Here is a 27618-nt window from a genome sequence, read left to right as displayed (position 1 = left end):
GGAACGATTGACAAAAGTTTCCTTTTACTTGGAATACCTGGGCCAAGCTCCATCCTTAACCTGAGAAGAGGTGTAAGGTCTTCACCACCACTACGTTACTGTTCACCTGTCACTCCACTCGTGATTTAGTTTGCCCTCTACCTCTAGTGCAGTCCTTACCAATATGCTGCAGTCTGAACCTGGGCCCTCACCCATCCCTCTGCCTTCCTCCGTAATCTTACAACCGCAATGCTGCAGCTGATGGGACAGCAGCAGATGGATGGCCGGTATCAGGGACACTTTTATAAATAGTACAGTGAGCTGGAGAACCCCTCTCTCATGCCTCTATAATTCACGAACCTCTGCTGTAATACTGAGATACCTGATGTCAGCTTTCCCTCTCAAATTGCAGGGTGAATTCTATCATGTTATGATCACTGCTTCATGAGTGTTGCTTTTCCTTAAAATCCCTAATCAAATCCGGTTCATTACACAACACCCAATCTAGAATAGCTGATCCCATTGTAGGCTCAACTACAAGCTGCTCTAAAAAGCCATCTTGTAGGCATTCTACAAATTTGCCCTTTTGGGATCCAAACCAATCTGATTTTCCCAATCTATCTGCATATAGAAATCCCCCATGACTATTGTAACACTGCCCTTTTGACATGCTTTTTCTATCTCCCATTGTAATTTATATCCCACGTCCTGGCTACTGTTCGGAGGCCTGTATATAACTCCCATCAGGGTCTTTTTTCACCCTTGCATTTTCTTAACTCTACCCACAAAGATTCTGTGACCTCTTTCTAACGATCTGATTTTTTTTTTTACCAACAGAACAACTCCACCCCCTATGCCTACCTGCCTGTCCTTTCAATACAATGTGTATCCTTGGAAGTTAAGCTCCCAAATATGATCTTCTTTCAGCCATGACTCAGTGATGCCAACAACGTCATACCTGATTCGTTTGGAAGATTTGTTTACAAGTTCGGAGCAAGAAGGCTGCGAGTGAACGGCTGATTTTTCGGAGCGAAAGGAGTTTTTTTACACTCGGGTAAAAGAGATGCAAGACTGCGCAGGCGCATGACATCAGCCAGTAGCGGGCAAAAAGTTTAAAAAGACTGCTGTATCCAGTGGACAGTGGAGTGAGAGGCAGCAGAATGGTAGGGCTTTGGCTCAACGGGCTTAGGTGGTAACAGGAGGAGGTGAGGTAGGTTTATCTGTGTTAATTGCGGAAAGGAGGAAGTATGAGTGTGAGGCCAGTTTTCTGTGCTCGGTCTCAGATGTGGGGTGTTTGGAGTCTCCCAGCCTCCCGGATGGCCATATCTTCGCTCGGTGTGTTGAGCTGCAGCTCCTAAGGGACAGAGTTAGGGAACTGGAGATGCAGCTCGATGACCTTCGCCTGGTCAGGGAGAGCAAGGAGGAGATAGAAAGGAGTTATAGGCAGGTGGTCACACCGGGGCCATGGGAGACAGACAAGTGGGTCACAGTCAGGAGGGGGAAGGGGAAGAGTCAGGTACTAGAGAGTACCCCTGTGGCTGTACCACTTGACAATAAGTACTGCTGTTTGAGTACTGTTGGAGGGGATGGCCTACCTGGGGGAAGCGATAGTGGCTGTGCCTCTGGCACAGAGTCCAGCCCTGTGGCTCAGAAGGGTAGGGGAAGGAAGAGGAGGGCAGTAGTGATAGGGGATGCTATAGTTAAGGAGTCAGACAGGCGATTCTGTGGATGCAAGAAAGAAACTTGGCTGGTAGTTTCGTAATCACAAAATAATCTGCAGATGCTGGGGTCAAAGCAACACTCACAACATGCTGGAAGAACTTAGCAGGTCGGGCAGCATCCATGGAAAAGATCAGTCGACGTTTTGGGCCGGAACCCTTTGGTCCTGATGAAGGGTTCTGGCCCGAAATGTCGACTGATCTTTTCCATGGATGCTGCCGGACCTGCTGAGTTCCTCCAGTGTGCTGTGAGTGTCGGATGGTAGTTTGTCTTCCAGGTGCCAGGGTCCGGGATGTTTCAGATCGCGGCAATGATATCCTGCAGTGGGAGGGAGAACAGCCAGAGGTTGTGGTACATATTGGTACCAATGACATGGGTAGGAAAAGGGAAGATATCCTGATAAAAGACTACAGGGAGTTAGGAAGAAAGTTGAGAAGCAGGACCACAAAGGTAGTAATCTCGGGATTACTGCCTGTGCCATGTGACAGCAAGTATAGGAATAGAATGAGGTGGAGGATAAATGCGTGGCTGAGGGATTGGAGCAGGGGGCAGGGATTCAGACTTCTGGATCATTGGGACCTCTTTTGGTGCAGGTGTGACCTTTACAAAAAGGATGGGTTGCACTTGAATCCCAGGGGGACCAATATCCCGGTGGGGAGGTTTGCTAAGGCTACCGGAGAGAGTTTAAGTAGAATTGTTGGGGGGTGGATACCAAACTGAAGACTGGGGAAGAGGAGGTTGGCTTACAAATAGAGAAAGCTTGGAGACAGTGTGTGAGGGAGGTGATAGAGAAGGGACGCGCTCAGACCAAAGGTTTGAGATGTATCTATTTTAATGCAAGGAGTGTTGTGAATAAAGCGGATGAGCTTAGAGCGTGGATCAGTACTTGGAGATACGATGTGGTGGCCATTACAGAAACTAGGATGGCTTAGGGGCAGTAATGGCTATTTCGAGTGCCAGTCTTTAGATGTTTCAGAAAAGACAGGGAGGGAGACAAAAGAGGTGGGGTCGTGGCACTGTTGATCAGAGATAGTGTCACGGCTGCAGAAAAGGTAGATGCCATGGAGGGATTGTCTAAGGAGTCTCTGTGGGTGGAGGTTAGGAACAGGAAGAGGTCAATAACTTTACTGGGTGTTTTTTATAGACCACCCAATAGTAACAGGGATGTCGAGGAGCAGATAGGGAAACAGATCCTGGAAAGGTGTAATAATAACAGAGTTGTCGTGGTGGGAGATTTTAATTTCTCAAATATCGATTGGCATCTCCCTAGAGCGAGGGGTTTAGATGGGATGGAGTTTGTTAGGTGTGTTCACGAAGGTTTCTTGACACAATATGTACAAAGAGATAAGCCTACAATAGGAGAGACTGTACTTGATCTGGTATTGGGAAATGAACCTGGTCAGGTGTTTGGTCTCTCAGTGGAGAGCATTTTGGAGATAGTGATCATAATTCTATCTCCTTTACCATAGCATTGGAGAGAGATAGGAACAGACAATTTAGAGAAGCATTTAATTGGAGTAAGGGGAATTATGAGGCTATCAGGCAGGAAATTGGAGGCTTAAATTGGAAACAGAAGTTCTAAGGGAAAAGTACGGAAGAAATGTGGCAAATGTTCGGGGGATATTTGTGTGGAGTTCTGCATAGGTATGCTCCAATGAGACAGGGAAGTTATGGTAGGGTACAGGAACCGTGGTGTACAAAGGCTGTAATAAATCTAGTCAAGAAGAAAAGAAAAGCTTACAAAAGGTTCAGAGAGCTAGGTAATGTTAGAGATCTAGAATATTATAAGGCTAATAGGAAGGAGCTTAAGAAAGAAATTAGGAGACCCAGAAGGCCTTGGCGGGCAGGATTAAAGAAAACCCCAAGGCATTCTACAAGTATGTAAAGATCAAGAGGATAAGACGTGAGAGAATAGGACCTATCAAGTGTGATAGTGGGAAAGTGTGTATGGGCCGGAGGAAATAGCAGAGGTACTTAATGAATACTTTAGTTCAGTATTCACTATGGAAAAGGATCTTGGTGATTGTAGTGATGACTTTCAGCAGACTGAAAAGCTTGAGCATGTAGATATTAAGGAAGAAGATGTGCTGGAGCTTTTGAAAAGCATCAAGTTGGATAAGTCACCGGGACTGGATGAGATGTACCCCAGGCTACTGTGGGAGGCGAGGGAAGAGATTGCTGAGCCTCTGGCGATAACCTTTGCATCATCAATGGGGACGGGAGAGGTTCCGGAGGATTGGAGGGTTGCGAATGTTGTTCCTTTATTCAAGAAAGGGAGTAGAGATAGCCCAGGAAATTATAGACCAGTGAGTCTTACTTCAATGGTTGGTAAGTTGATGGAGAAGATCCTGAGAGGCAGGATTTATGAACATCTGGAGAGGTATAATGTGATTAGGAGTAGTCAGCATGGCTTTGTCAAGAGCAGGTCGTGCCTTATGATCCTGATTGAATTTTTTGAGGATGTGACTAAACACATTGATGAAGGAAGAGCAGTAGATGTAGTGTATATGGATTTCATCAAGGCATTTGATAAGGTACCCCATGCAAGGCTTATTGAGAAAGTAAGGAGGCATGGGATCCAAGGGGACATTGCTTTGTGGATCCAAAACTGGCTTGCCCACAGAAGGCAAAGCGTGGTTGTAGACTGATCATATCTTGCATGGAGGTCAGTGACCAGTGATGTGCCTCAGGGATCTGTTCTGGGACCCCTTCTCTTCGTGACTTTTATAAATGACCTTGATGAGGAAGTGGAGGGATTGGTTAGTAAGTTTGCTGATGGCAGAAACGTTGGAAGTGTTGTGGATAGTGTGGAGGGCTGTCAGAGGTTACAGCGGGACATTGATAGGATGCAAAATTGGGCTGAGAAGTGGCAGATGGAGTTCAACCCAGATAAGTGTGAGGTGGTTCATTTTGGTAGGTCAAGTATTATGACAAAATATAGTATTAATGGTAAGACTCTTGGCAGTGTGGAGGATCAGAGGAATCTTGGGGTCTGTGTCCATTGGACACTCAAAGCAGCTGCGCAGGTTGACTCTGTGGTTAAGAAGGCATACGGTGTATTGGCCTTCATCAACCATGGAATTGAGTTCAAGAGTCAAGAGGTAATGCTGCAGCTATATAGGACACTGGTCAGACCCCACTTGGAGTACTGTGCTCAGTTCTGGTCACCTCACTGCAGGAAGGATGTGGAAGCCATAGAAAGGGTGCAGAGGAGATTTACAATGATGTTGCTTGGATTGGGGAGCATGCCTTATGAGAATAGATTGAGTGAACTCAGCCTTCTCTCCTTGGAGTGACGGAGGATGAGAGATGACCTTATAAAGGTGTATAAGGTAATGAGAGGCATTGATCGTGTGGATAGTCAGTGGCTTTTTCACAGGGCTGAAATGGTTGCCACAAGAGGACACAGGTTTAAGGCGCTGGGGAGTAGGTACAGAGGAGATGACAGGGATAGGTTTTTTTTACCCGGAGGATGGTGAGTACGTGGAATGGGCTGCTGGCAACGGTGGTGGAGGCGGATACGATAGGGTCTTTTAAGAGACATTTAGCGACATGGAGCTTAGTAAAATAGAGGGCTATAGATAAGCAAGCCTAGTAATTTCTAAGGTAGGACCATGTTTGGCACAATTTTGTGGGCCGTAGAGCCTGTGCCGACGGGACACCAACCGTCTCGACTTCAGCACACCTTGTTCCAATTCCAACCTCACTCCTTCCGAACGCTCTGCTCTCCACTCCCTCCGCACTAATCCTAACCTTACTATTAAATCCGCCGATAAGGGTGGTGCTGTTGTAGTCTGGGGCACTGACCTCTACCTTGCCGAGGCACGGCGACAATTCGCGGATACCTCCTCTTATTTACCCCTCGATCGTGACCCCACTAAGGAGCACCAGGCCATTGTCTCCCACACTATCACCAACTTCATCCGCTCAGGGGATCTCCCATCCACTGCTACCAACCTTATAGTTCCCACACCCCGCACTTCCCGTTTCTACCTCCTACCCAAGATCCACAAACCTGCCTGACCTGGCAGACCTATTGTCTCAGCTTGCTGCTGCCCCACCGAACTCGTTTCTGCATACCTCGACACGGTTTTATCCCCCCCTTGTTCAATCCCTTCCTACCTATGTTCGTGACACTTCTCACGCTCTTAAACTTTTCGATGATTTTAAGTTCCCTGGCCCCCACCACTTTATTTTCACCATGGATGTCCAGTCCCTATATACTTCCATCCCACATCAGGAAGGTCTCAAAGCTCTCCGCTTCTTTTTGGATTCCAGACCTAATCAGTTCCCCTCTACCACCACTCTGCTCCGTCTAGCGGAATTAGTCCTTACTCTTAATAATTTCTCCTATGGCTCCTCCCACTTCCTCCAAACTAAAGGTGTAGCTATGGGCACCCGTATGGGTCCTAGCTATGCCTGCCTTTTTGTTGGCTTTGTGGAACAATCTATGTTCCAAACCTATTCTGGTATCTGTTCCCCACTTCCTTCGCTACATCGACGACTGCATTGGCGCTGCTTCCTGCACGCATGCTGAGCTCGTTGACTTCATTAACTTTGCCTCCAACTTTCACCCTGCCCTCAAGTTTACCTGGTCCATTTCCGACACCTCCCTCCCCTTTCTAGATCTTTCTGTCTCTATCTCTGGAGACAGCTTATCTACTGATGTCTACTATAAGCCTACTGACTCTCACAGCTATCTGGACTATTCCTCTTCTCACCCTATCTCTTGCAAAAATGCCATCCCCTTCTCACAATTCCTTCGTCTCCGCCGCATCTGCTCTCAGGATGAGGCTTTTCATTCCAGGACGAAGGAGATGTCTTTCTTTTTTAAAGAAAGGGGCTTCCCTTCCTCCACCATCAACTCTGCTCTCAAACGCATCTCCCCCATTTCACGCACATCTGCTCTCCCTCCATCCTCCCGCCAACCCACTAGGAATAGGGTTCCCCTGGCCCTCACCTACCACCCCAACAGCTTCCGGGTCCAACATATTATCCTCCGTAACTTCCATCACCTCCAACGGGATCCCACCACTAAGCACATCTTTCCCTCCCCCCCCTCTCTGTGCTTTCCGCAGGGATCACTCCCTACGTGACTCCCTTGTCCATTTGTACCCCCCGGCCCCATCCCTCCCCACTGATCTCCCTCCTGGCACTTAACCCTTGTAAGCAGAGCAAGTGCTACATATGTCCTTACTCCTCCTCCCTTACCACAATTCAGGGCCCCAGACAGTCCTTCCAGGTGAGGCGACACCTCACCTGTGAGTCGGCTGGGGTGATATACTGCGTCCGGTGCTCCCGATGTGGCCTTCTATATATTGGTGAGACCCGCCGCAGACTGGGAGATCGTTTTGCTGAACACCTACGCTCTGACCGCCAGAGGAAGCAGGATCTCCCAGTGGCCACACATTTTAATTCCACATCCCATTCTCATTCTGACATGTTTATCCACGGCCTCCTCTACTGTAAAGATGAAGCCACACTCAGGTTGGAGGAACAACACCTTATATTCCGTCTGGGTAGCCTCCAACCTGATGGTATGAACATCGACTTCTCTAACTTCCGCTAATGCCCCACCTCCCCCTCGTACCCCATCTGTTACTTATTTTTATACACATTCTTTCTCTCACTCTCCTTTTTCTCCCTCTGTCCCTCTGACTATACCCCTTGCCCATCCTCTGGTTCCTCACTCACCGCTTGTCTTTCTCCCCGGACCTCCTGTCCCATGATCCTCTCATATCCCTTTTGCCTATCACCTGTCCAACTCTTGGCTCCATCCCTCCCCCTCCTGTCTTCTCCTAACATTTTGGATCTCCTCCTCCCCCCTCCCACTTTCAAATCCTTTACTCACTCTTCCTTCAGTTAGTCCTGACGAAGGGTCTCGGCCTGAAACGTCGACTGCACCTCTTCCTAGAGATGCTGCCTGGCCTGCTGCGTTCACCAGCAACTTTTATGTGTGTTGCTTCTAAGGTGGTCCTTTACCACATGAGATATTATGGGATAACACCGCCATCTTATGGATGGTTTGTGTGATGCAGCTCTCAGACTGAAGAGTTTTTGAAAGCTTCAGTCAGAATTAGGTTTAATATCACTAGCATATGTCGTGAAATTTGTTCTGCAGTAGCAGTACGGTGAGATACTAAATTACTGTATTTATTTATATATAAATCCTAATTTTTAGAAAAAGCAATGTAAGAGAGCAAAAAGCTCGGTATTGTACATGGGTTCGTTGTCTAAACTGAGATCTGATGGTGTAGGGAAGAAACTGTTCCTGAAATGTTTTGTGTGTGTCTTCAGGTTCTTGTACTTCCTGTTTGATGGTAGCATGTCCTGGGTGGTAGGGATCCTTAATGATGATGCCGCGACAGTGCCTGGATGCTACTGCTCACGATGCAGCTGGGTGAATTTGCAACTTTTTCCAGTCATGTGTATTGGCCTCTCCGTACCAGGTGGTGATGCAACCAGTCTGAAGGTTCTCCACGGTTCACCTGAGGGCCTTTGGTGACATACCAAATCCCCTCAAACTGCCTTCTTTGTATTTGCATCAAGCCCAGGAGAAATCTTCAGAGATATTGACACTCAGGAACTTGGAGCTACTCATCCTTTCCACTGCTGATCCCTCGACGAAGATCGTACAGATAGAGCTACCGTAACTGATTTTACAATGTGCGGATCTCCAGCTGCATATTGTGTGAAATGTTGAGTGTTATGTGGACAACGTGCATGAGATGGATCAGGAAATCATGGTACAGTATTGATATCTTTCTGACTTGTATATAATGTCAATGAATAATAAATTAGTCATTTTAGCATTTTAAAATGCTTTGAAATGGTCAACTGGAGAATATTACCGAATCTGGTATTACATGGCATAAAATGAGGTTAGATGTCAAGAATGTATTGGAAAGTCAGTAAGAAGGTAAGTAAACCTTTTCTTTATGGGATGCAGATGAGTCATCAAATACAAATTGCAGGAATGAAGTCAAAGATCTGGAGAGTTATAAGTGTTCTGTCCTTGTACCACAGTGAAGCTGACAATCAAGACATTAACATCGCTGGTGAGGGAACTTTTCAAAATGATCTGAAAACCAGCAGCCACATAGGAGTGTGGATTTGTTGACCCATTGGTGTTTTTGGAAGGGTAACAGAATGGTGGGGTTAGAATCATCACGTAACCCATCGAGCATAAGACGAGTTCCCCCCCCCCCAACCCCCACCTCCAATCCATACACTTGCACATTCCATCCTTTTCAGAGACTTGTTCATTCTTTTTACCCAGGGTAGAAATGCCAAATACTAGATACCATAGGTCTGAGGTGAGAGGGGCAGGATTTGCACAGACTGATAAGTGCCTGAAATGGGCTGCCATTAGAGTTGGTGGAAGAGGCATTCAGACAGGCAGGGAATGGAGGAATAGGCAGATGGGATTAGCTACACTCACAACACGCTGGAGGAACTCAGCAGGTCGGGCAGCAACCGTGGAAACGATCAGTCAACGTTTCGGGCTGGAACCCTTCATCAGGACTGAAGAGGGAAGGGGCAGAGGCCCTATAAAGAAGGTGGGGGGAGGGTGGGAAGGAGAAGGCTGGAAGGTTCCAGGTGAAAAACCAGTAAGGGAAAGTGAAGCAACACTTCACTTGTGAGTTTGTTGGGGTCATCTTTTGCATCCAGTGCTCCCAGTGCGGCCTCCCCTACATCAGTGAAACCCGACACAGATTGGGGGACCACTTCTTTGAGCACCTCCACTCCATCTGCCGCAACAGACAGGATGTCCCGGTAGCCAACCACTTCAACTCTGCTTCCCATTCCCATTCAGATATGTCCATACATGGCCTCCTCTACTGCCATGACGAGGCTAAACTCAGGTTGGAGGAGCAAAACCTCATATACTGTCTGGGTAGTCTCCAGCCCCTTGGTATGAACATTGAATTCTCCAACTTCTGGTAATTCCCTTCCCTCTATCCCTATTTCACTCTGCCCCCTCCCCCAGCTGCCTATCACCTCCCTCATGGTTCCACCTCCTTCTACTACCCATTGTGTTTCCCCTATTCTTTCTTCACCTTTCCTGCCTATTACCTCCCTGCTTCCCCTCCCCTACCCCTTTATCTTTCCCCTTACTGGTTTTTCACCTGGAACCTACCAGCCTTCTCCTTCCCACCCTCCCCCCACCTTCTTTTAGGGCCCCTTCCCCCTACAGTCCTGACAAAGGGTTCCAGCCCGAAACGTTGACTGTTCATTTCCACTGATGCTGCCCGACCTGCTGAGTTCCTCCAGCTTGTTGTGAGTATTGCTTTGACCCCAGCATCTGCAGATTATTTTGTGTTTGGGATTAGCTAAATTGCCAGTTTTCTCAATTGTGAATTACAGTTCATTTGTCTTGTTGGATGGAAGTGAATATTAACATATTGTGATGAATGGCTAGTGCAGCTGAGGGGAAGATAATCGGTGGGTTGCCCTTGTGGTTCAGCTCTATCAGAGTTGTTTTAACTTTATTTTAATTTTAGAGTTAGTACAGGGTAACGGTCCCATCCAGCCCGAGCCCACACTGCCCAATTACACCCATAGTCAGCAACATGACGGCTGAGGTTGATTGACCAGTTACACAACCAGACCTCAGGTCAGAAACTGCAGTAACAGTGCTCTCTCTCTCTCTCTCTGCGCAAAGCAAAAAAGTGATCTGTTCTCTAAAAATAACTTTATTAAAATGTTTAAATAAATTGTATAAATCATGATGTAAACATTTACAAGGTGTTTTACTGTTCTGACTTTTAAAATTAACCATAGTCTGCAAAATGTAGATTTGCACAGTGTGATCACAGGATGGGCTAATGCATCAGAATGTGATTTGCCCTGCAACTTACTTCCGGACATTTAGTGCACGGCTTCTACTGGTTGTATTTGTAACAATTACAATTTAACTCCCAATTATTCAAAATTCTATGTAATCTCATGCAAAAGAATTTAAACAAGATTTAAAAAATATTGTTCTGAAGTATTCACTTCAGAAAAGCCTGGATTTAATTTTCCTGATTAGAGGGAAAGTTCTGACAGAGGGTCCTCGTGCTGCAGTTCTCCTGTGCAGGTTTCAGAAGGCTGGTAATACCCAGGATGGGAAGCAACTGGCAGGTGGATAGGATATCATAAGTAAGTTTTAACATTTTATTTACCAACTCAAATTTCTAGCTTTGGTAAATACAATTCCATTATATCACTCTCTTGGACCTCATTTTAACTGCTTGCCACAATGAAAAGATTGCAGTATTTTGTGAAATGAGACTTACACACACTTTTGGCTGGGATTCCAGTTGCCTCCACATTAGACTTCTGCCAAACTTCTCCTCGTTTCCCCCCCTTTGACCAGAGTTGCAGCATGTTAAAACATCTAACTGAAGGACTTCTTTCCATTGTAAGGTAACTGTGAATGCCAGTGTGATCTCACTGACGAATGGGTTGTCTGCAAGCAACAGCTAAGCCTCACTGCAGAAGGCACTTTGTGCACGGACCAAAAGCTGACGGGCACACTTACTGCAGCCGATTCAAGTACAGACCTGCGTCACCTACGGGCATATCCACTGCAGTCAGTTCCAGTACAGAGCTGCGACAGCTACAGGCACAATCACTGTAACTGGTTCCAGTATAGGCCTGTGCTATCTATGGATATACCATGGGGCTAGCTCTGCACCAACTTTCAGTTTATCTGCTCATCCTTGTTTCCTCCTCCCCCTCTCCCACGTGAGTGAGCAGTGGTGTGTCACGGTACACAGGGTCTTCAATCCTGAAGTGAATGAAGAAAGAATTAAGACGTTTCCTTTTGATTTACTGCCCTGGCCAAGGAATTGCTGCGTTATTCACCAGTCTTGTTCAATGCAGACTTCACAGATTATACAGTATTGTGGAAATGTTTCCAACTGGGAGACTTCACCAGTGATTTGTACACAGAAAGCTCCCACAATGTCATAAGATAAAGGAGTAGAATTAGGCCATTTTTCCATTGAGTCTGCTCTGCAACTATCATAACAATTGAATAAGTGAGGCTGATTGAGGGATAAATATAGACCAGCACACGGGGAACTCTGGTCTACAGAATGATGGCATGCGCTCTGTTAAGCAACAATGTTGATGCTCCCTCTGACGAGCTGCAGGTTCAGTGCAGGGAATATCGTGTGGGGAGAGTGAAATGGGATTTGAGCTCAATCTTCCACCTCAGATGGGAGACAGCTACCCCCTGAGCTATTATGCCTGGCAATTTAAGTCTGTTGGGTTGTTTCATGACCACCTTAATTAAAATTTGATGACTAAACATTGAAATAAAAAGTGCAGGAGATTCAGTGGCATTGGAATCAGTGGGCAGCAGTTACTATTGAGTGTTTCCACTATTATAACAGTGTGGACAATTTCATACCACCAAAGTGCCAGGTTGTGGGACTGCTGCGGCTGATGCTGGTGAGGGGTTCTCATTGGTACTGTTGAAGGACTAACACCTGGCCTCACTTACGAAGAGTCCAGGTACTACAGAGCAATCTGCAGCTGGAGTAAAAGTAACAAATGATGGTCTGTTTAATAAATATGTGTGCACGTGTGAAATTTTATCCAACCTATTCAGAGCAAGTAAAACAAAGAAAGCTTCCTTATGGTGTTTGGAACAAGGAGGCTGCACTTTTACAGATTTGCCTCAAGACTTGTACAATATTAAAATATGCAAGAGATGGATAAATCCATGCAGCTCGGAACAGGAGATGGCGCCATGTGCCCGCTTTCAACTCTGCCGATGGATTGATTGTCCTCAGGACCAGGCCTGGCCCGCAGCAACATCCGTTCCAACGTCCCCTCGTCCGCCTTTATTCCACTCAACTGGCCACAGGTCATGTCCGTAGTATCACCATGGTCACCAGGCCTGTAATAAACCACAGCCGTTTTTCTCTAGCACCATCTACAGGCTCTGAGTTCATGTAGGAACATCTGTCAAATTGGATATGTCAGACCCCATTCACTGTGTTGTGCAATTGAGGGAGAAAGGGCTGGTTCTGATTCAGGAAGTCTCACTTTATTTTAACAAACCTTGGTTGAACATCAGGGTGTCCTGACACACAAACTTTCTTTTAGCCCAGATACACTACACAATCAGATTCCTATAGTGCGTGAGTCCGGGACCAGAGGGCATAGCCTTGGAATAGAGGGACATCCAATTAGAACAGTCATTGTCATAGAAAAATACAGGCCTCACCAATGTCTTATACAACTTCAACATAACATACATCTCCTGTAATCAACACATTGATTTATGAGGGCCAACGTGCTCAAAGCTTTCTTTACAACCTAGCAATACACACAAAATGGTGGAGGATCTCAGCAGGCCAGGCAGCATCTAAGAAAAAAAGTACAGTTGACACTTTGGGCCAAGACCCTTCAGCAGGACTGGAGAAAAAAAGCTGAGGAGTAGATTTAAAAGGTGGGGAAGGGGAAAGAGAAACACAAGGTGAATGGTGAAACCTGAAGTGGGAGGGACAAAGTAAAGAGTTGGGAAGTTGATTGGTGAAAGAGACACAGGGCTGGAGAAGAGGGGAGTCTGATAGAGGGCAGAAGGCCATGGAAGGGGGGAAAAAGGACCAGCAGAGGGAGGTGATGGGTGGGCAAGGAGATGAGGTGAGAGAGGAAAAAGGGGGTGGGGAATGGTGAAGGAGATGGGGGAGGTGGGGCATTACCAGAAGTTTGAGAAATTGAGGTTCATGCCATCAGGTTGGAGGCTACCCAGACAAAATATAAGGTATATATTCTCCAACCTAAATGTGGCCTCATCAGGACAGTGCAGCAGGCTATGAATAGACATATCGGAATGGGAATGGAAAGTGGCCACTGGGAGATCCTAGTGAATGGAGCATAGAGACAGACCCTATCTACCTGTGCTGCCACTTTCAACGAGTTATGGACATATACTCCTTCATCGCTTTGTTCTATCACACTCAGTGCACTGTGTAAGACCTACCTGGTTCGTCCTACCCAAGTGCAACACCTTGCTCTTGCCTGCGTTAAATTCTATCTGCCATTTTTCAGCTGATCCAGATCCCTCTGCCTTCCTGACTGTCCACCTCACTTCCAATCTTGGTGTCACCCACAAATTTGCAGATCCAGTTAACCACATTGTCATTCAGATTGTTGATATAAATGATGAAAAACAATGGACCCAGCACTGATCACTGCAACACATCACTAGTCACAGGCCTCCAGTCTGACAGTCAACCATCTGCTACCACTCACTGGCTTGTAAATCAATGATCTGGATGATGGTGCATTTGACTGGATCAGCAAATTTGCACATGACTCCAAGATTAGGGGTGTAGTGGACAGTGAGAAAAGCTATCATGGCTTGCATCAGCTGGAAAATGGCAGATGGAATTTCAGGCAGCCTAGTACTGAGAGGACAGGCAGGAAGGCATAGGCGGTGGTGTGGCTCTGTTGGTAAGAGATGGAATTACATCTTTAGAAAGAGGTGATATAAGGTCAGAGAATGTTGAATCTTTGTAGGTGGAGTTAAGAAACTGCAAGAGTGAAAAAAAACATTATGGAAATCATATATAGGCCTCCAAATAGTAGCCAAGATGTGCGGTTGAGATTGCAAAGGGACCTGGAAAAGGCATATAATAAAGGCAATGACATAATTGTAATGGGGGACAATTGTAATGCAAGGGAATGGTGTTGGATCACAAGAGAGAGAACTCGTTGAATGACTATGAGATGGCTTTTCAAAGCAGCTTGTGCTTGAGTTTATGCAGGGGAAGGTCACCTTAGACTGGGTGTTATATAATAACCCAGATCTTATTAGGGAGGTTAATGTAAAGGAACCCTTAGGAGGCAGTGATCATAATATGATTGAATTCATACTGCAATTTGAGAGGGAGAAACATAAGTCAAATGTACCAGTATCACAATGGAAAAAAAAGGGAATTACAGAGGCATGAGAGAGGAGCTTGCCCAGGTAAACTGGAGGAGGATACTGGTGGGGATGATGGCACAGCAGAGATGGCTGGCTGAAGTTCAGAAGGCATATGGTGCATTGACCTTCATAAACAGTGGGATTGAGCTTAAGAGCTGCGAGGTAATGTTACAGCTTTATAGGACCTGGTCAGATGCCACTTGGAGTACTGTGGTCGGTTCTGGTCACCTCACTATAGGATGGATGTGGATACTATTGAAAGGGTGCAGAGGAGATTTACAAGGATGTTGCCTGGATTGGGGAGCATGCCTTATGAGAATAGGTTGAGTGAACTTGGCCTTTTTTCCTTGGAGCGACAGAGGATGAGAGGTGACCTGATAGAGGTGTACAAGATAATGAGAGGCATTGATCATGTGGATAGTCAGAGGCCTTTCCCCACGGCTGAAATGGCTAACATGAGAGGGCACAGTTTTAAGGTGCTTGGAAGCAGGTACAGAAGAGATGTCAGGGGTAAGTTTTTTTTACGCAGAGAGTAGTGAGTGCGTGGAATGGGCTGCCAGCGATGGTGGTGGAGCCGGATACGATAGGGTCTTTTAAGAGACTCCTGGATAGGTACATGGAGCTTAGAGAAATAGAGGGCTATGGGTAACCCTAGGTAATTTCTAAAATAAGTACATTGTGGCTGAAGGGCCTGTATTGTGCTTTAGGTTTTCCATGTTTCAAACTACCCTATAGTACAAAGCAGGATAACAAAAGTTTTTTCAGTTATATAAAGCATAAAAGGGAGGTGAGAGTTGATATTGGACAACTGGAAAATGATGCTGGTGAGGTAGAAATAGGGGTCAAAGAAATAGCATATAAACTTAATAGGTACTTTGCATTTGTCTTCACTGTGGAAGACACTAGCAGTGTGCCAGAGGTCTGTGAGTGTGAAGGGACAGGAGTGAGTGCCAATGCTATTTCAAAGGAAAAAGTGCGAGGCAAACTCAAAGGTTTTCAGGAGGATAAGTCACCTGGACCAGATGGACTACATCCCAGAGTCCTGAGACAGGTTGCTGAAGAGAATGGATGCATTGGTCATGATCTTTTAAGAATCACTTGATTCTCGCATGTACCAGAGGACTGGAAGATTGTAAATGTCTCTCCACTCTTTAAGAAGGCAGGAAGACAAAAGAAAGGTAGCCTAACCTTAGTGGTTGGGAAAGTGTTGGAGTCTATTATTAAGGATGATGTTTCGGGGTATTTGGAGACTAACGATAAAATAAGTCAAAGTCAGCATTGTTTCTGTAAAGGGAAATCTGTTAAGAGTTCTTTGAGGAAGTAACAAGCAGGGTGGACAAAGGAAAGGCAGAAGATGTCACTTATTTGGATCTCCAGAAGGCATTTGATAAGGTACCATACTTGAGGCTGCCTAACAAGATAAAATCCTATGACATTACAGGAAAGATACTGGCATGGATAGAGGAATGGCTGACAGGCAGGAGGCAGCAAGTGGGAATATAAGGGGCCTTTTCTGGTTGGTTGCCAGTGACTAGTGATGTTCCTCAGGGGTCAGTTTTAGGACCACTGCTTTTCACATTATATGTCAATGATTTGGAAAATGGAATTGATGGCTTTGTAGCAAAGTTTGTGGATGATACAAAGATAGGTGAAGGGGTAGGTAGTGCTGAGGAAGCAATGCGATTGCAGCAGGACTTAGACAAATTGGAAGAATGGACAAAAAAGTGGCAGGTGGAATACATGGGGAAATATATGATAATGCATTTTGGTAAAAGGAAAAATAGTGCAGACTATTATCTAAATGGGGCGAAGGTTCAAACATCAGAGTATTAGGAATAAAGGGGATGAACTTAGAGAATGGATCAGTACGTGGAACTACAATGTTGTGGCCGTTACTGAAACTTGGCTGGAGGAAGGGCAGGATTGGCTGATGCAGGTACCAGGGTTTAGGTGTTTTAAAAGGAATAGGATGGGAGGTAGAAAAGGGGGGGGGGGGGGAGAAGCATCACTGGTCACTGGTCAGGGATAGTATCACGGCTATAGAAAGGGAGGACGCTGCAGAGGGAGTGTCCACTGAGTCGGTGTGGGTGGAAGTCAGAAATAGGAAGGGATCAATCACTGTGCTGGGAGTAGTCTGTAGGTCCCAAATAGCCCTCGGAACACCGAGGAGCAGATAAGCAGGCAAATTTTAGAATGGTCCAGGAAATACAGGGTTGTAGTTATGGGTGATTTAAACTTCCCTCATATTGACTGGCACCTCCCGACTGCAAGGGGGATAGATGGGGCTGAATTTGTCAGGTGTGTTCTAGAAGGATTCCTGACACAGTATGTGGACTGGCCGACGAGAGGAGAGGCCATATTGGATCTAGTTCTGGGTAATGAACCTGGTCAGGTGGCAGACCTCTTGGTGGGGGAGCATTTTGGTGAGAGTGACCACAACTCCCCTAGCTTCAGCATAGCTATGGAAAAGGATAAAACAGACAAAATGGGAAAGTGCTTAACTGGGGAAGGGCTAACTGTGAAGGGATGAGGCAGGAACTAGTGAGAGTAAATTGGAAACAGATGTTCAAGGGTGAAAGCACAGAAATAATGTGGAGGAAGTTTAGGGACCACTTGTGGTGGGTTCAGGATAGGTTTGTCCCACTGAGACAAGGAAAAAAAAAATGGTAGGAAAAGGGAACTGTGGCTGACAAAACATGTGAGGCAACTCGTCAAGAGGAAGAAGGAAGCATATGTTAGCTATAAGAAGCAGGAAGCAGGAGGGGCTCATGAGAAATATAGGGTAGCCAGGAAGGAGCTTAAGAAAGGATTTAAGAGAGCTCGAAGGGGGCATGAGAAGGCCTTGGCATGTAGGATTAAGGAGAACCTCAAGGCATTCTATGTGTATGTGAAGAACAGAAGGATGACAAGAATGAAGGTGGGGTCACTAAAGGATAAAGAAGGCAACATGTGCCTGGAGGCGGACGAGATTGGGGAGGTCCTAAATGAATACGTTGCTTCAGTATTCACAAGTGAAAAGGACCTTGATCAGGGTGAGGTCGAAATAGGACAGGCCTGTGTAGAAACATAGAAACATAGAAAATAGGTGCAGGAGTAGGCCATTCGGCCCTTCGAGCCTGCACCGCCATTTATTATGATCATGGCTGATCATCCAACTCAGAACCCCGCCCCAGCATTCCCTCCATACCCCCTGATCCCCGTAGCCACAAGGGCCATATCTAACTCCCTCTTAAATATAGCCAATGAACTGGCCTCAACTGTTTCCTGTGGCAGAGAATTCCACAGATTCACCACTCTCTGTGTGAAGAAGTTTTTCCTAATCTCGGTCCTAAAAGGCTTCCCCTTTATCCTCAAACTGTGACCCCTTGTGCTGGACAATGTGGAGATTAAGGAAGAAGAAGTGTTGGATCTTCTTAAAAACATCAAGTTTGATAAGTCCCCAGGGCTGGACATGATATACCCCAGATTGATGTGGAAAGTGAGAGAAGAGATCGCTGGAGCAGTAGCTATGATCTTTGAATCCTCTTTGGCTGCAGAGGAGGTGCCGGAGGATTGGAGAATGGTAAATGTAGTTCCCTTGTTTAAAAAAGGTAATAGGGAGAATCCTGGGAACTACAGACCGGTGAGTCTTACGTCGGTGGTCTGCAAACTATTGGAAAGGATTCTTAAGGATAGGATCTACGAGCACTTGGAGAAGTACAGTCTACTCAAGGATCATCAACATGGCTTTGTGAAGGGAAGGTCGTGCCTCACAAACCTAATTGAGTTTTTTGAAGAGGTAACAAAAGAAATTGATGAGGGTAGGGCAGTAGATGTGGCCTACATGGATTTTAGCAAGGCATTTGACAAGGTCCCCCACGAGAGACTCATCCAGAAAGTCATGAGACATGGGATCAGTGGAACCTTGGCTGTTTGGTTAAAAAATTGGCTTACAGGAAGAAAGCAGAGGGTAGTAGTAGAAGGAAAGTATTCTGCCTGGAGGTCGGTGACTAGTGGAGTGCCGCAAGGATCTGTCCTGGGACCCCTGCTCTTTGTGATTTTCATAAATGACCTGGATGAAGAGGCGGAAGGATGAGTAAGTTTGTGGATGACACGAAGACTGGAGGAGTTGTGGATGGAGCTGTAGGTTGTCGAAGGTTATAAGAAGATATAGACAGAATGCAGAGTTGGGCAGAAAAGTAGCAGATGGAGTTCAATCCAGATAAGTGTGAGGTGATGCATTTTGGAAGGATAAACCAGAAGGCTGAGTACAGGGTTAATGGTGTGGACGAACAGAGGGACCTTGGGGTTCAAATCCATACATCCCTCAAGGTCGCTGCACAGCTTGATAGGATAGTTAAGAAGGCCTATGGAATGCTAGGCTTCATTAATGGGGGATTGAGTTCAAGTGCAGAGAGGTCATGTTGCAACTCTACAAATCTCTGGTGAGACCACACTTAAGAGTATTGTGTTCAGTTCTGGTCATCTCATTATAGGAAGGATGTGGAAGCTATGGAGAGGGTGCAGAGGAGATTTACCAGGATATTGCCTGGATTGGAAAGCAAATCTTATGAGGCAAGGTTAGCAGAGCTGAGACTTTTCTCTTTGGAGCGTAGAAGGATGAGAGGAGACTTGATAGAGGTTAACGAGATTATGAGAGGCATAGATAGGGTGGATAGCCAGTACCTGTTTGCCAGGGCACGAGTAGCAAACACCAGAGGGCATATGTACAAAGTTAAGGGAGGGAAGTTTAGGGGAGACATCAGGGGTAAGTTTTTTTTTTACACAGAGGGTTGTGGGTGCCTGGAATGACTTGCCAGGGATGGTGGTGGAGGCTAAAACATTAGGGGTATTTAAGAGCCTCTTGGACAGACACATGGATAAAAGAAAAATAGAGGGTTATGAGATAGTGTGGGTTTAGTACGTCTTTTTTAAGGAATATATGGGTCAGCACAACATCAAGGGCCGAAGGGTCTTCTAGTGTCTAGTATCAGAGGTGCAGAGGGTCTTCGTGCAAGACTCCAACTTACAGGTTACGTCCATGGTAGAGAAGGCAAATGCAATGTTGGCATTTATTTCAAGGGAAATAGAATATAAAAGCAAAGAGATAATGCTGAGCCTTTATAACAAACTAGTCAGGCCACACTGGGAGTATTGTCAACAGTTTTGGTTCCCACATCATTGGAGAGAGTCCAGAGGAGGTTCACGAGGATGATTCTGGGAATGAAGGAGTGTTTGGCAGCTTTGGTCCTGTTCTCATTGTAATTGAGAAGAATGTGGGGGTGGGGGGGAGGGGAGATTTCCTTGAAACCCACCAAATGTTGAAAGGACTAGATAATGTGGATGTGGAGAGGATGTTTCGTGTGGTGGGGGTATCCAGAACTAGAGGGCACAGTCTCGAAATTAAGGGGCGATCTTTTCAAACAGAGGTAAGGAGAATTTTTTTATAGCTAAAGAGCAGTGAATCTGTGGAATGCTCTGACACAGTCTGAGGTGGAGATCAAGTCTGTGGGTATATTTAAGGCAAAAGTTGATCACTTCCTGATCGGTCAGGACATCAAAGGATACAGTGAGAAGGCAGGTATATGAGGTTGAGTGGGATCCAGGATCACCCATGATGGAATGGCAGAGCAGACTCGACAGGCTGAATGGCCAAAGTCTGCTCCCATACCTTATGGTCTTGTGGTCTTACTGCAGGTTTTGCACTTTGGTAGAATGAACCAAGGTAGGTCTTACCCAGTGATCACTTGGGCGCTAAGTGTGGTAGAACAAAGGGATCCGGGAATACAGGTCCATAATTCGCTGAAAGTGGCGCCACAGGTAGACAGCTTTTGACACGTTGGCCTTTATAAATCAAAGAACTGAGTACAGGAGACGGGATATGTGTTGAACTTGTACAGGACATTGGTGAGGCCTTGTTTGGAGTATTGTGGGCAGTTCTGGTCATCTGCATACAGGAAAGATGTAAATGTGGTTGAAAGAGTACAGAGAAAACTTACAAGAATGTTGCTGAGTCTGGAGGACCCGAGTTCTAAGGAGAGATTGAATAAGTCAGGTCTAATATTTAGAACATAGAGGATTGAGAGAAGATTTGATAGAGGTATACAAAATTACATGTAGAGTAAATACAAGCAGGTTTTTTTCCACTAAGGTTGGGTGGGACTACAATCAGAAGTCATGGGTTACAGGTAAAAGGTGAAAAGTTTAAGGGGAACATGAGGGGAAACTTCTTCACTCAGAGGGCCATGAGAGTGTGGAATGAGCTGCCGGCACAAGTGGGACATGCAAATTTGATTTCAATGTTTGAGCAAAGTTTGGATGGGTACATGGATGGTAGGGATATGGAGGGCAGGTTTACATGTTTTCTGCATGCACTAGATGGGATGAAGGTCCTTTTCCTATGTGGTAGTTTTCTATGATTCTAGAACTTTCCTGAACACATTTGTCAAACTCTATCTCATCCCATCATTACAATATGGATATCCCAGGTAATATGTGGAAAGTTAAAATCACCTATTATCACTACCATGAGATATAGGAGCAGAATTAGACCACTTCACCTGGAGTCTCCTCCACCATTTCAACTCTGTTAATCCATTTCCCTCTCAGCCCCAATTATTTGCCTTCTCTCCGTATCCCTTCATGCCCAGACTAATCAAGAATCTATCAACCTCTGCCTAAATATACCCAATAATGTGGCCTCCACAGCCACATATGGCAACAAATTCCAAAAATTTATGACTCTCTGGCTAAAGAAATTCCTCAACTCCATTCTAAACAGAGAATTTATAGGCTGTATCCTCTGGTCTTAGACTCTCCCACCATAGGAAACATCTGATCGATTTTAATGCAAAATTCCCTTCATTCTTCTGAACTCCAGTGAACACAGTTCCAGTGCAATCCCAAATCATTTCTGTGAACCTCCTTTGAACCCTCTCAAAAGTCAGTACATCCTTTCTAGGATCACAGGTCTACAACTGCTCAAAATACACCAAGTGAGCCCTCACTAATGCCTTATAAAACCTCAACATTACATCCATGCTTTCAATATCCTAATCCTCTTGAAATGAATGCAAACATTGCATTTACCTTCCTCACCACCGAATCAACTGAAAATTAACCTTCAAAGAATCCTGCATGAGGACTCCCAAGTTCCTTGCATCTCAGATTTTTGAATTTTCTCTGCACTTAGAAAACAGTCTACACCTCTATTACTTCTACCAAAGTGCATGATCATACATTTCCCAAGTCTGTATTCCACCTGCCTATTCTCCTAATCTGTCTAAGTCCTTCTGTATAGTCTCTCTGCTTTCTCAACACTACCCTGCCATCAATTCTGTCATCCAAATCATTGACATATAACGTAAAAAGAAGTGGTCCCAACACAGACCCTGTGGAACAGCACTAGTCACTGACAGCCAAGCACAAAGGTTCCCTTTATTACCACTCTTTGCCTCCTGCCAATCAGCTAATATTCTATCCATGCTACCATTTTTCCTGCAATGCCACCAACTCTTAACTTGTTAAACAAACTCATGTGTGACACCTTATCAAAGGACTTCTGAAAATCCAAGTACACAACATCCATCGATTTTCCTTTGTCTATCCTGATTGTTATTTCTTCAAAGAATTCCAACAGATTTGTTAAACAAGATTTTCCCTTAAGGGAACCATGTTGACTTTGGCCTGTGTTTATCTTGTATCCCTAAGTACTCTGAAACCACATCCTTAACAACCAATTCTAACATCTTCCCAACCACGGAGGTCAGACTAACTGGTCCATAGTCTCCTTTCTTCGGCCCCTCTCCCTTCTTGAAGAGTAGAGTGAAATTTACAATATCCAGTCTTCCAGAACAATTCCAGAATCCCGTGATTCTTGAAAGATCATTACTAATGCCTCTACAATCCCGTCAGCCACCTCTTTCAGAACCCTGGGTGTAGACCATCTGGTCCAGATGACTTGCCAACCTTCAGACCATTCAGTTTCCCAAGCACCTTCTTGCTAATAATGGCAACTTCACACACTTGTGCCCCCGACACTGTCAAGTTTTCAGAATACTGCTAATGTCTTCCAAAGTGAAAGATACTTGCAGAAAAGAACTCTGAATGTGTGACATGTTGAACCTTGAAGTGTATGAGCTACACCACAGGTACAGTACCTGATAAAGTAGCCACCAAGCACTGAGTTAGTTTCAAATATCTGCCATTTCCTTGCCCTTCCCCCATTACTACCTCTCCAGCATCATTTTCCAGCAGTCTAATATCTAGTCTCACTTTTCTTTTACACTTTATATATCTGAAGAAACTTTTGATATACTCTTTAATATTATTGGCTAGCTTCTCTTCATATTCCATCTTTTCCTTCGTTGTGACTTTTTTGTTGCCCTCTGTTGGATTTTAAAAGATTCCCATCCTCTAACTTCCCACTAATTTTTGCTCTATTATATTGGCTTTGACTTCTCTTGTCAGTCATGGTTGCATCATCCTGCATTTAGAATACTACTTCTTTGGAATGTATCTGTCCTTTATTTTTCAAACTGCTCCCAGAAACTCCAGCTTTGCTGTCACTCCTACTAGTGTTCCCTTCCAATGAATTTTGGCTAGCTCCTCTCATGTCTCTGTAATTCCCTTGGCTCCACTACAATACTAATGCATCTGACTTTAGCTTCTCCTTCTCAAATTGTAGGGTGAATTCTACCATATTATGATCACTGCTTTACCCTAAGCTATCGAATCAATTCCTGTTCATTGCACAGCACCAAATCTAGAAGAGCTGATCCCCTAGTGGTTTTAACCATGAGCTGCTCTGAACAGCCTTCTTGTAGGCATTGTGTAAATGTTAACCTTATGTTTCTTGTAAGTGTGCAATTTCATTACAAATTTGTTCCACTAGATCCCAAGAACCGTTAGGTGGTCTATAATATAACCTCATTAACATGGTCATACCTTTCTTATACCTCAGTTCCACCCATAAAGCCTCACTAGATTAGTTTTCCAGTCTGTCCTGACTGAGCACTGCTGTGATATTTTCCCTGACTAGTAACGCCACCTACTTCCCTGTAACCCTTCCCGCTCTGTTGCATCTAAATAAAGTTTGCTGATGATACAAAGATTGGAGGTGTAGTAGACAATGAGGAAGGTTTTCAGAGCCTGCAGAGGGACCTGGACCAGCTGGAAAAATGGGCTGAAAAATGGCAGATGGAGTTTAATACTGACAAGTGTGAGGTATTGCACGTTGGAAGGACAAACCAATGTAGAACATACAGGGTTAATGCTAAGGCACTGAGGAGTGCAGTGGAACAGAGGGATCTGGGAATACAGATACAAAATTCCCTAAAAGTGTCGTCACAGGTAGATAGGGTCGTAAAGAGAGCTTTTGGTACATTGGCCTTTATTAATCGAAGTATTGAGTATAAGAGCTGGAATGTTATGATGTTATGATGAGGTTGTATAAGGCATTGGTGAGGCTGAATCTGGAGTATTGTGTTCAGTTTTGGTCACCAAATTACAGGAAGGATATAAATAAGGTTGAAAGAGTGCAGAGAAGGTTTACAAGGATGTTGCTGGGACTTGAGAAACTCAGTTACAGAGAAAGGTTGAATAGGTTAGGACTTTATTCCCTGGAGCGTAGAAGAATGAGGGGAGATTTGATAGAGGTATATAAAATTATGATGGGTATAGATAGAGTGAATGCAAGCAGGCTTTTTCCACTGAGGCAAGGGGAGAAAAAAACCAGAGGACATGGGTTAAGGGTGAGGGGGGAAAAGTTTAAAGGGAACATTAGGGGGGGGCTCCTTCACACAAAGAGTGGTGGGAGTATGGAATGAGCTGACAGACGAGGTGGTAAATGCGGGTTCTTTTTTAACATTTAAGAATAAATTGGACAGATACATGGATGGGAGGTGTATGGAGGGATATGGTCCATGTGCAGGTCAGTGGGATTAGGCAGAAAATGGTTCGGCACAGCCAAGAAGGGCCAAAGGGCCTGTTTCTGTGCTGTAGTTTCTATGGTTCTATGGTTCTAAATCAATGGAAACCCAAAATACTCAACTGCCAGTCCTGCCCCTCCTGCGAAAAAGTCTCACTAATGTCTACAATTTCACAATTCCAGGTGTTGATCCATGCCGAGCTCATCTACCTTTTCTACAATACTTCTTGCATTGAAATGTACGTAACTCAGAACGTTAGTCCCACACGCTGAACCTTCTGATTCCTGATTTTATCTGAGGTCCTAATAACATCTGTCTTCACAACCACTCCACTATCTATTCTGGCACTCTGTGGTTTCATTGCCATCCAACTTTAGTGAGGGCATCAAAGGTTACAGAATGGGTTTGAGAGGGTTAATAAATGGTGGAGCAGACTCAATGGGCCAAAGGGCCTAATCTTGCTGCTAAGTCGTATGGTGTTAGGGACTCAAACTGCACACAATTCTCCTGATACGGTTTCACCAATGATGCCTCAACTGCTGTACTCAGTGCCCTGACCAATAAAGGCCAAAGGCCTTCTTTACTACCCTGTTTACTATGCCCCCACTTTCAGGCACGATGTGCCTGTGCCCCTCAATCCCTCTGTTCTACAAAGACTCCCCAGGGCCTGACCATTTAGTGTGTAATTCCTGCCATGGGTTAACGTCTTAAAATGCATCACATTGCACTCAGTAAAGTTGCATCTGTCCCTCATGTAGTGAACCACAGGTAAAATGGCCCACACATGGACCTAGCATATGGAGTTGACGTACAGGAACATCCTGGGGTCCAAGTTCACAGCTCCCTGACAGCTGCGACACGGGTTAACAGAATGGTGAAGATGTATAGCATGCTTGTCTTCATTAGTCGAGGGACTGAGTTAAGTCAGGAAGTTATATTGCAGATTTATAAAGAGGTATACCAAGATGCTTCCAGGATTAGAGGGCATGTGTTGTAAGGATAGTCTGGACAAACTTGGGGCTGCTACCTCTGGAATTTCCGAATTCAGAGAAAGGTACAGACAATTAAAACACCCAATGTCTTTTGTCCAGGGTCAAAACTAGAGGAAATGTAATTAAGGTGAGAGGGGGAAAATTCAAAGGAGATGTGTGGTTTTTTTTAAACCTAGAGAGTGGTGGGTGCCTGCCAGGGGTGGTGGTGAGGCAGATACAATAAAGGTGTTGAAGAGCTCTGAGGCAGACACATAAATGGGCAGAAAATGGAGGGATATGGACCATGTGCAGGTACGAGCGATTAGAATAATTAGGCATGATTAGTTAGCAATGTTCCGTACAACATCATGGGCTGGATGACTTGTTCCTGTGCTGTCCTCTTCCTAAGCACAGAATTCTCTGTATTTAATCTGAAGCATGCTTACCCAGAACATAAGCAGCAACTAACTTCTGATTGACACTCAAGTGGAGGTAGACGGGCACCAGGGATTCCACTTCTCCGAGTGTTGGTAACATCAACACTGCAATGCAGATGATTCCCAGGAAGACAGTAAGCAAGCTGGGTCCTGAGGACACTGTTCTTGATTCTGAAAATTAATGAGACATTAATGAGTCTATCGAAAGCCAGCTGATGAAGCTACGTGTATGGTGAAACTAGATGAGGAACCCAGAGCAGCAGAGAAGGAAGAAAACAGGGGAACAAGTGGCTGAGACTTTAGTGTTTTCCTTGTAGAGGATATGGAAACTGCATCCCGAATATAGTAAAGGATGATGGACAATTAGGAATGAGGATCTTTACTGATGTTAATCAGTGAAAGGATTACAAGCTGATAAAGTTTCTGGAGCTAATAGCGAAATCCTAGATACCAAAAAGGTATCAGAGCAGTGGATCCATCGATTACAATTCACTAAACCTTTTCAGATTCTAAGCAGGTCCCAGCAGAATGGAAAAATATAAACTCAACACTTTTAATCAAGAGAAGGGAAACCTTGTTCTGTTTGTTGCAGGGATTTAATGTTTAGACTCATAGAACACTACAGCACAGGAAGATAATACACTTAGGAAGATCTTACAGCTTAACATACGGCTAAAAGAGATGGTGCATGAGGGAGCCCTTCAGATTGGACTCCCTTTTGGGGAAGGTGGGACCTGTATAGAAGGAACGGTGTGTACCTGAAGTGGAGGGGGACTGGTATCCTGGTGAGAAGTTTGCTAGTGCTGTACAGGGTGAGGGATTTACAGTTTACAGGGATATGTGAACCAGAGTGCCAAAAGAGACAGTGGAGTGATTGTGGGGCAAGATATTGTTAAGCCTACATACACTACCATCTGGGAAATGGTATCGCAGCATAAAAGCCAGGATCAACAGGTTCCAGGACAGCTTCTTCCACCAGGCCATCAGACTGATTAATTCAAGCTCATACAATTGTATTTCTATGTTACATTGTCATATATTCCTGTTGTAATACTGTTTATTACAACTTGTCATATATTCCTGTTGTAATACTGTTTATTACAACTTGTCATATATTCCTGTTGTAATACTGTTTATTACAAATTACTATAAATTGCACATTGCACATTGAGACAGAGATGTAACGTAAAGATTTTTACTCCTCGTGTATGTGAAGGATGTAAGAAACAAAGTCAATTTGATTCAAATCCAAATACTCAGTACACCAGGTAGCATCTGTGAAGAAAATAAATCAAGATAACGTTTCATGTTATGACTTTCCGTCAAAACAGTAAAATGAGAAAACAACTGTGGTTTAAATTGCAGAAATGAGGAGTGCAGAAAACAAAGGGAATACTGTGACTCTGGAGTTAAAGGCAGATGAGTTTACATAAAGGCAGATTTTTATAAATGACCTGGATGAAGAAGTAGAAGGGTGGATTAGTAAGTTTGCTGATGACACAAAAGTTGGGGATGTTGTGGATAGTCTGGAGCGCTGTCAGAAGTTACAGCAGGACTTCAATAGGATACAGAACTGGGCTGAGAAGTAGCAGATGGATTCAACCCCCATTAGTGTGAAGTGGTTCATTTTGGTAGGTCAAATTTGAAGACACAATGTAGTATTAATGGTAAGA

General features: G+C 44.8%; 1 protein-coding gene across 2 annotated transcripts in view; it reads right to left on the bottom strand.

Moving 5' to 3' along the window:
- Positions 1–10378: 10378 nt before the first annotated feature.
- mospd1 (motile sperm domain containing 1) overlaps positions 10379–27618 on the bottom strand; it is a 61337-nt gene continuing 44097 nt past the window's right edge. For both annotated transcript variants that reach the window (XM_072271099.1, XM_072271100.1), the window contains exons 5-6: positions 25955–26116; positions 10379–12592 (exon numbers count right to left, since the gene is read on the bottom strand). In XM_072271099.1, the coding sequence (XP_072127200.1) occupies positions 12561–12592; positions 25955–26116 (194 nt within the window). In that variant the 3' untranslated portion in view covers positions 10379–12560. The remainder of the gene's footprint in view (positions 12593–25954; positions 26117–27618) is intronic.

Source organism: Mobula birostris, chromosome 10 (genome assembly GCF_030028105.1).
Source record: "Mobula birostris isolate sMobBir1 chromosome 10, sMobBir1.hap1, whole genome shotgun sequence".
Taxonomy (NCBI): Eukaryota; Metazoa; Chordata; class Chondrichthyes; order Myliobatiformes; family Myliobatidae; genus Mobula; species Mobula birostris.
Note: the sequence above shows the minus strand (reverse complement) of the source record. Positions and strands in the feature narration are given on the sequence as shown.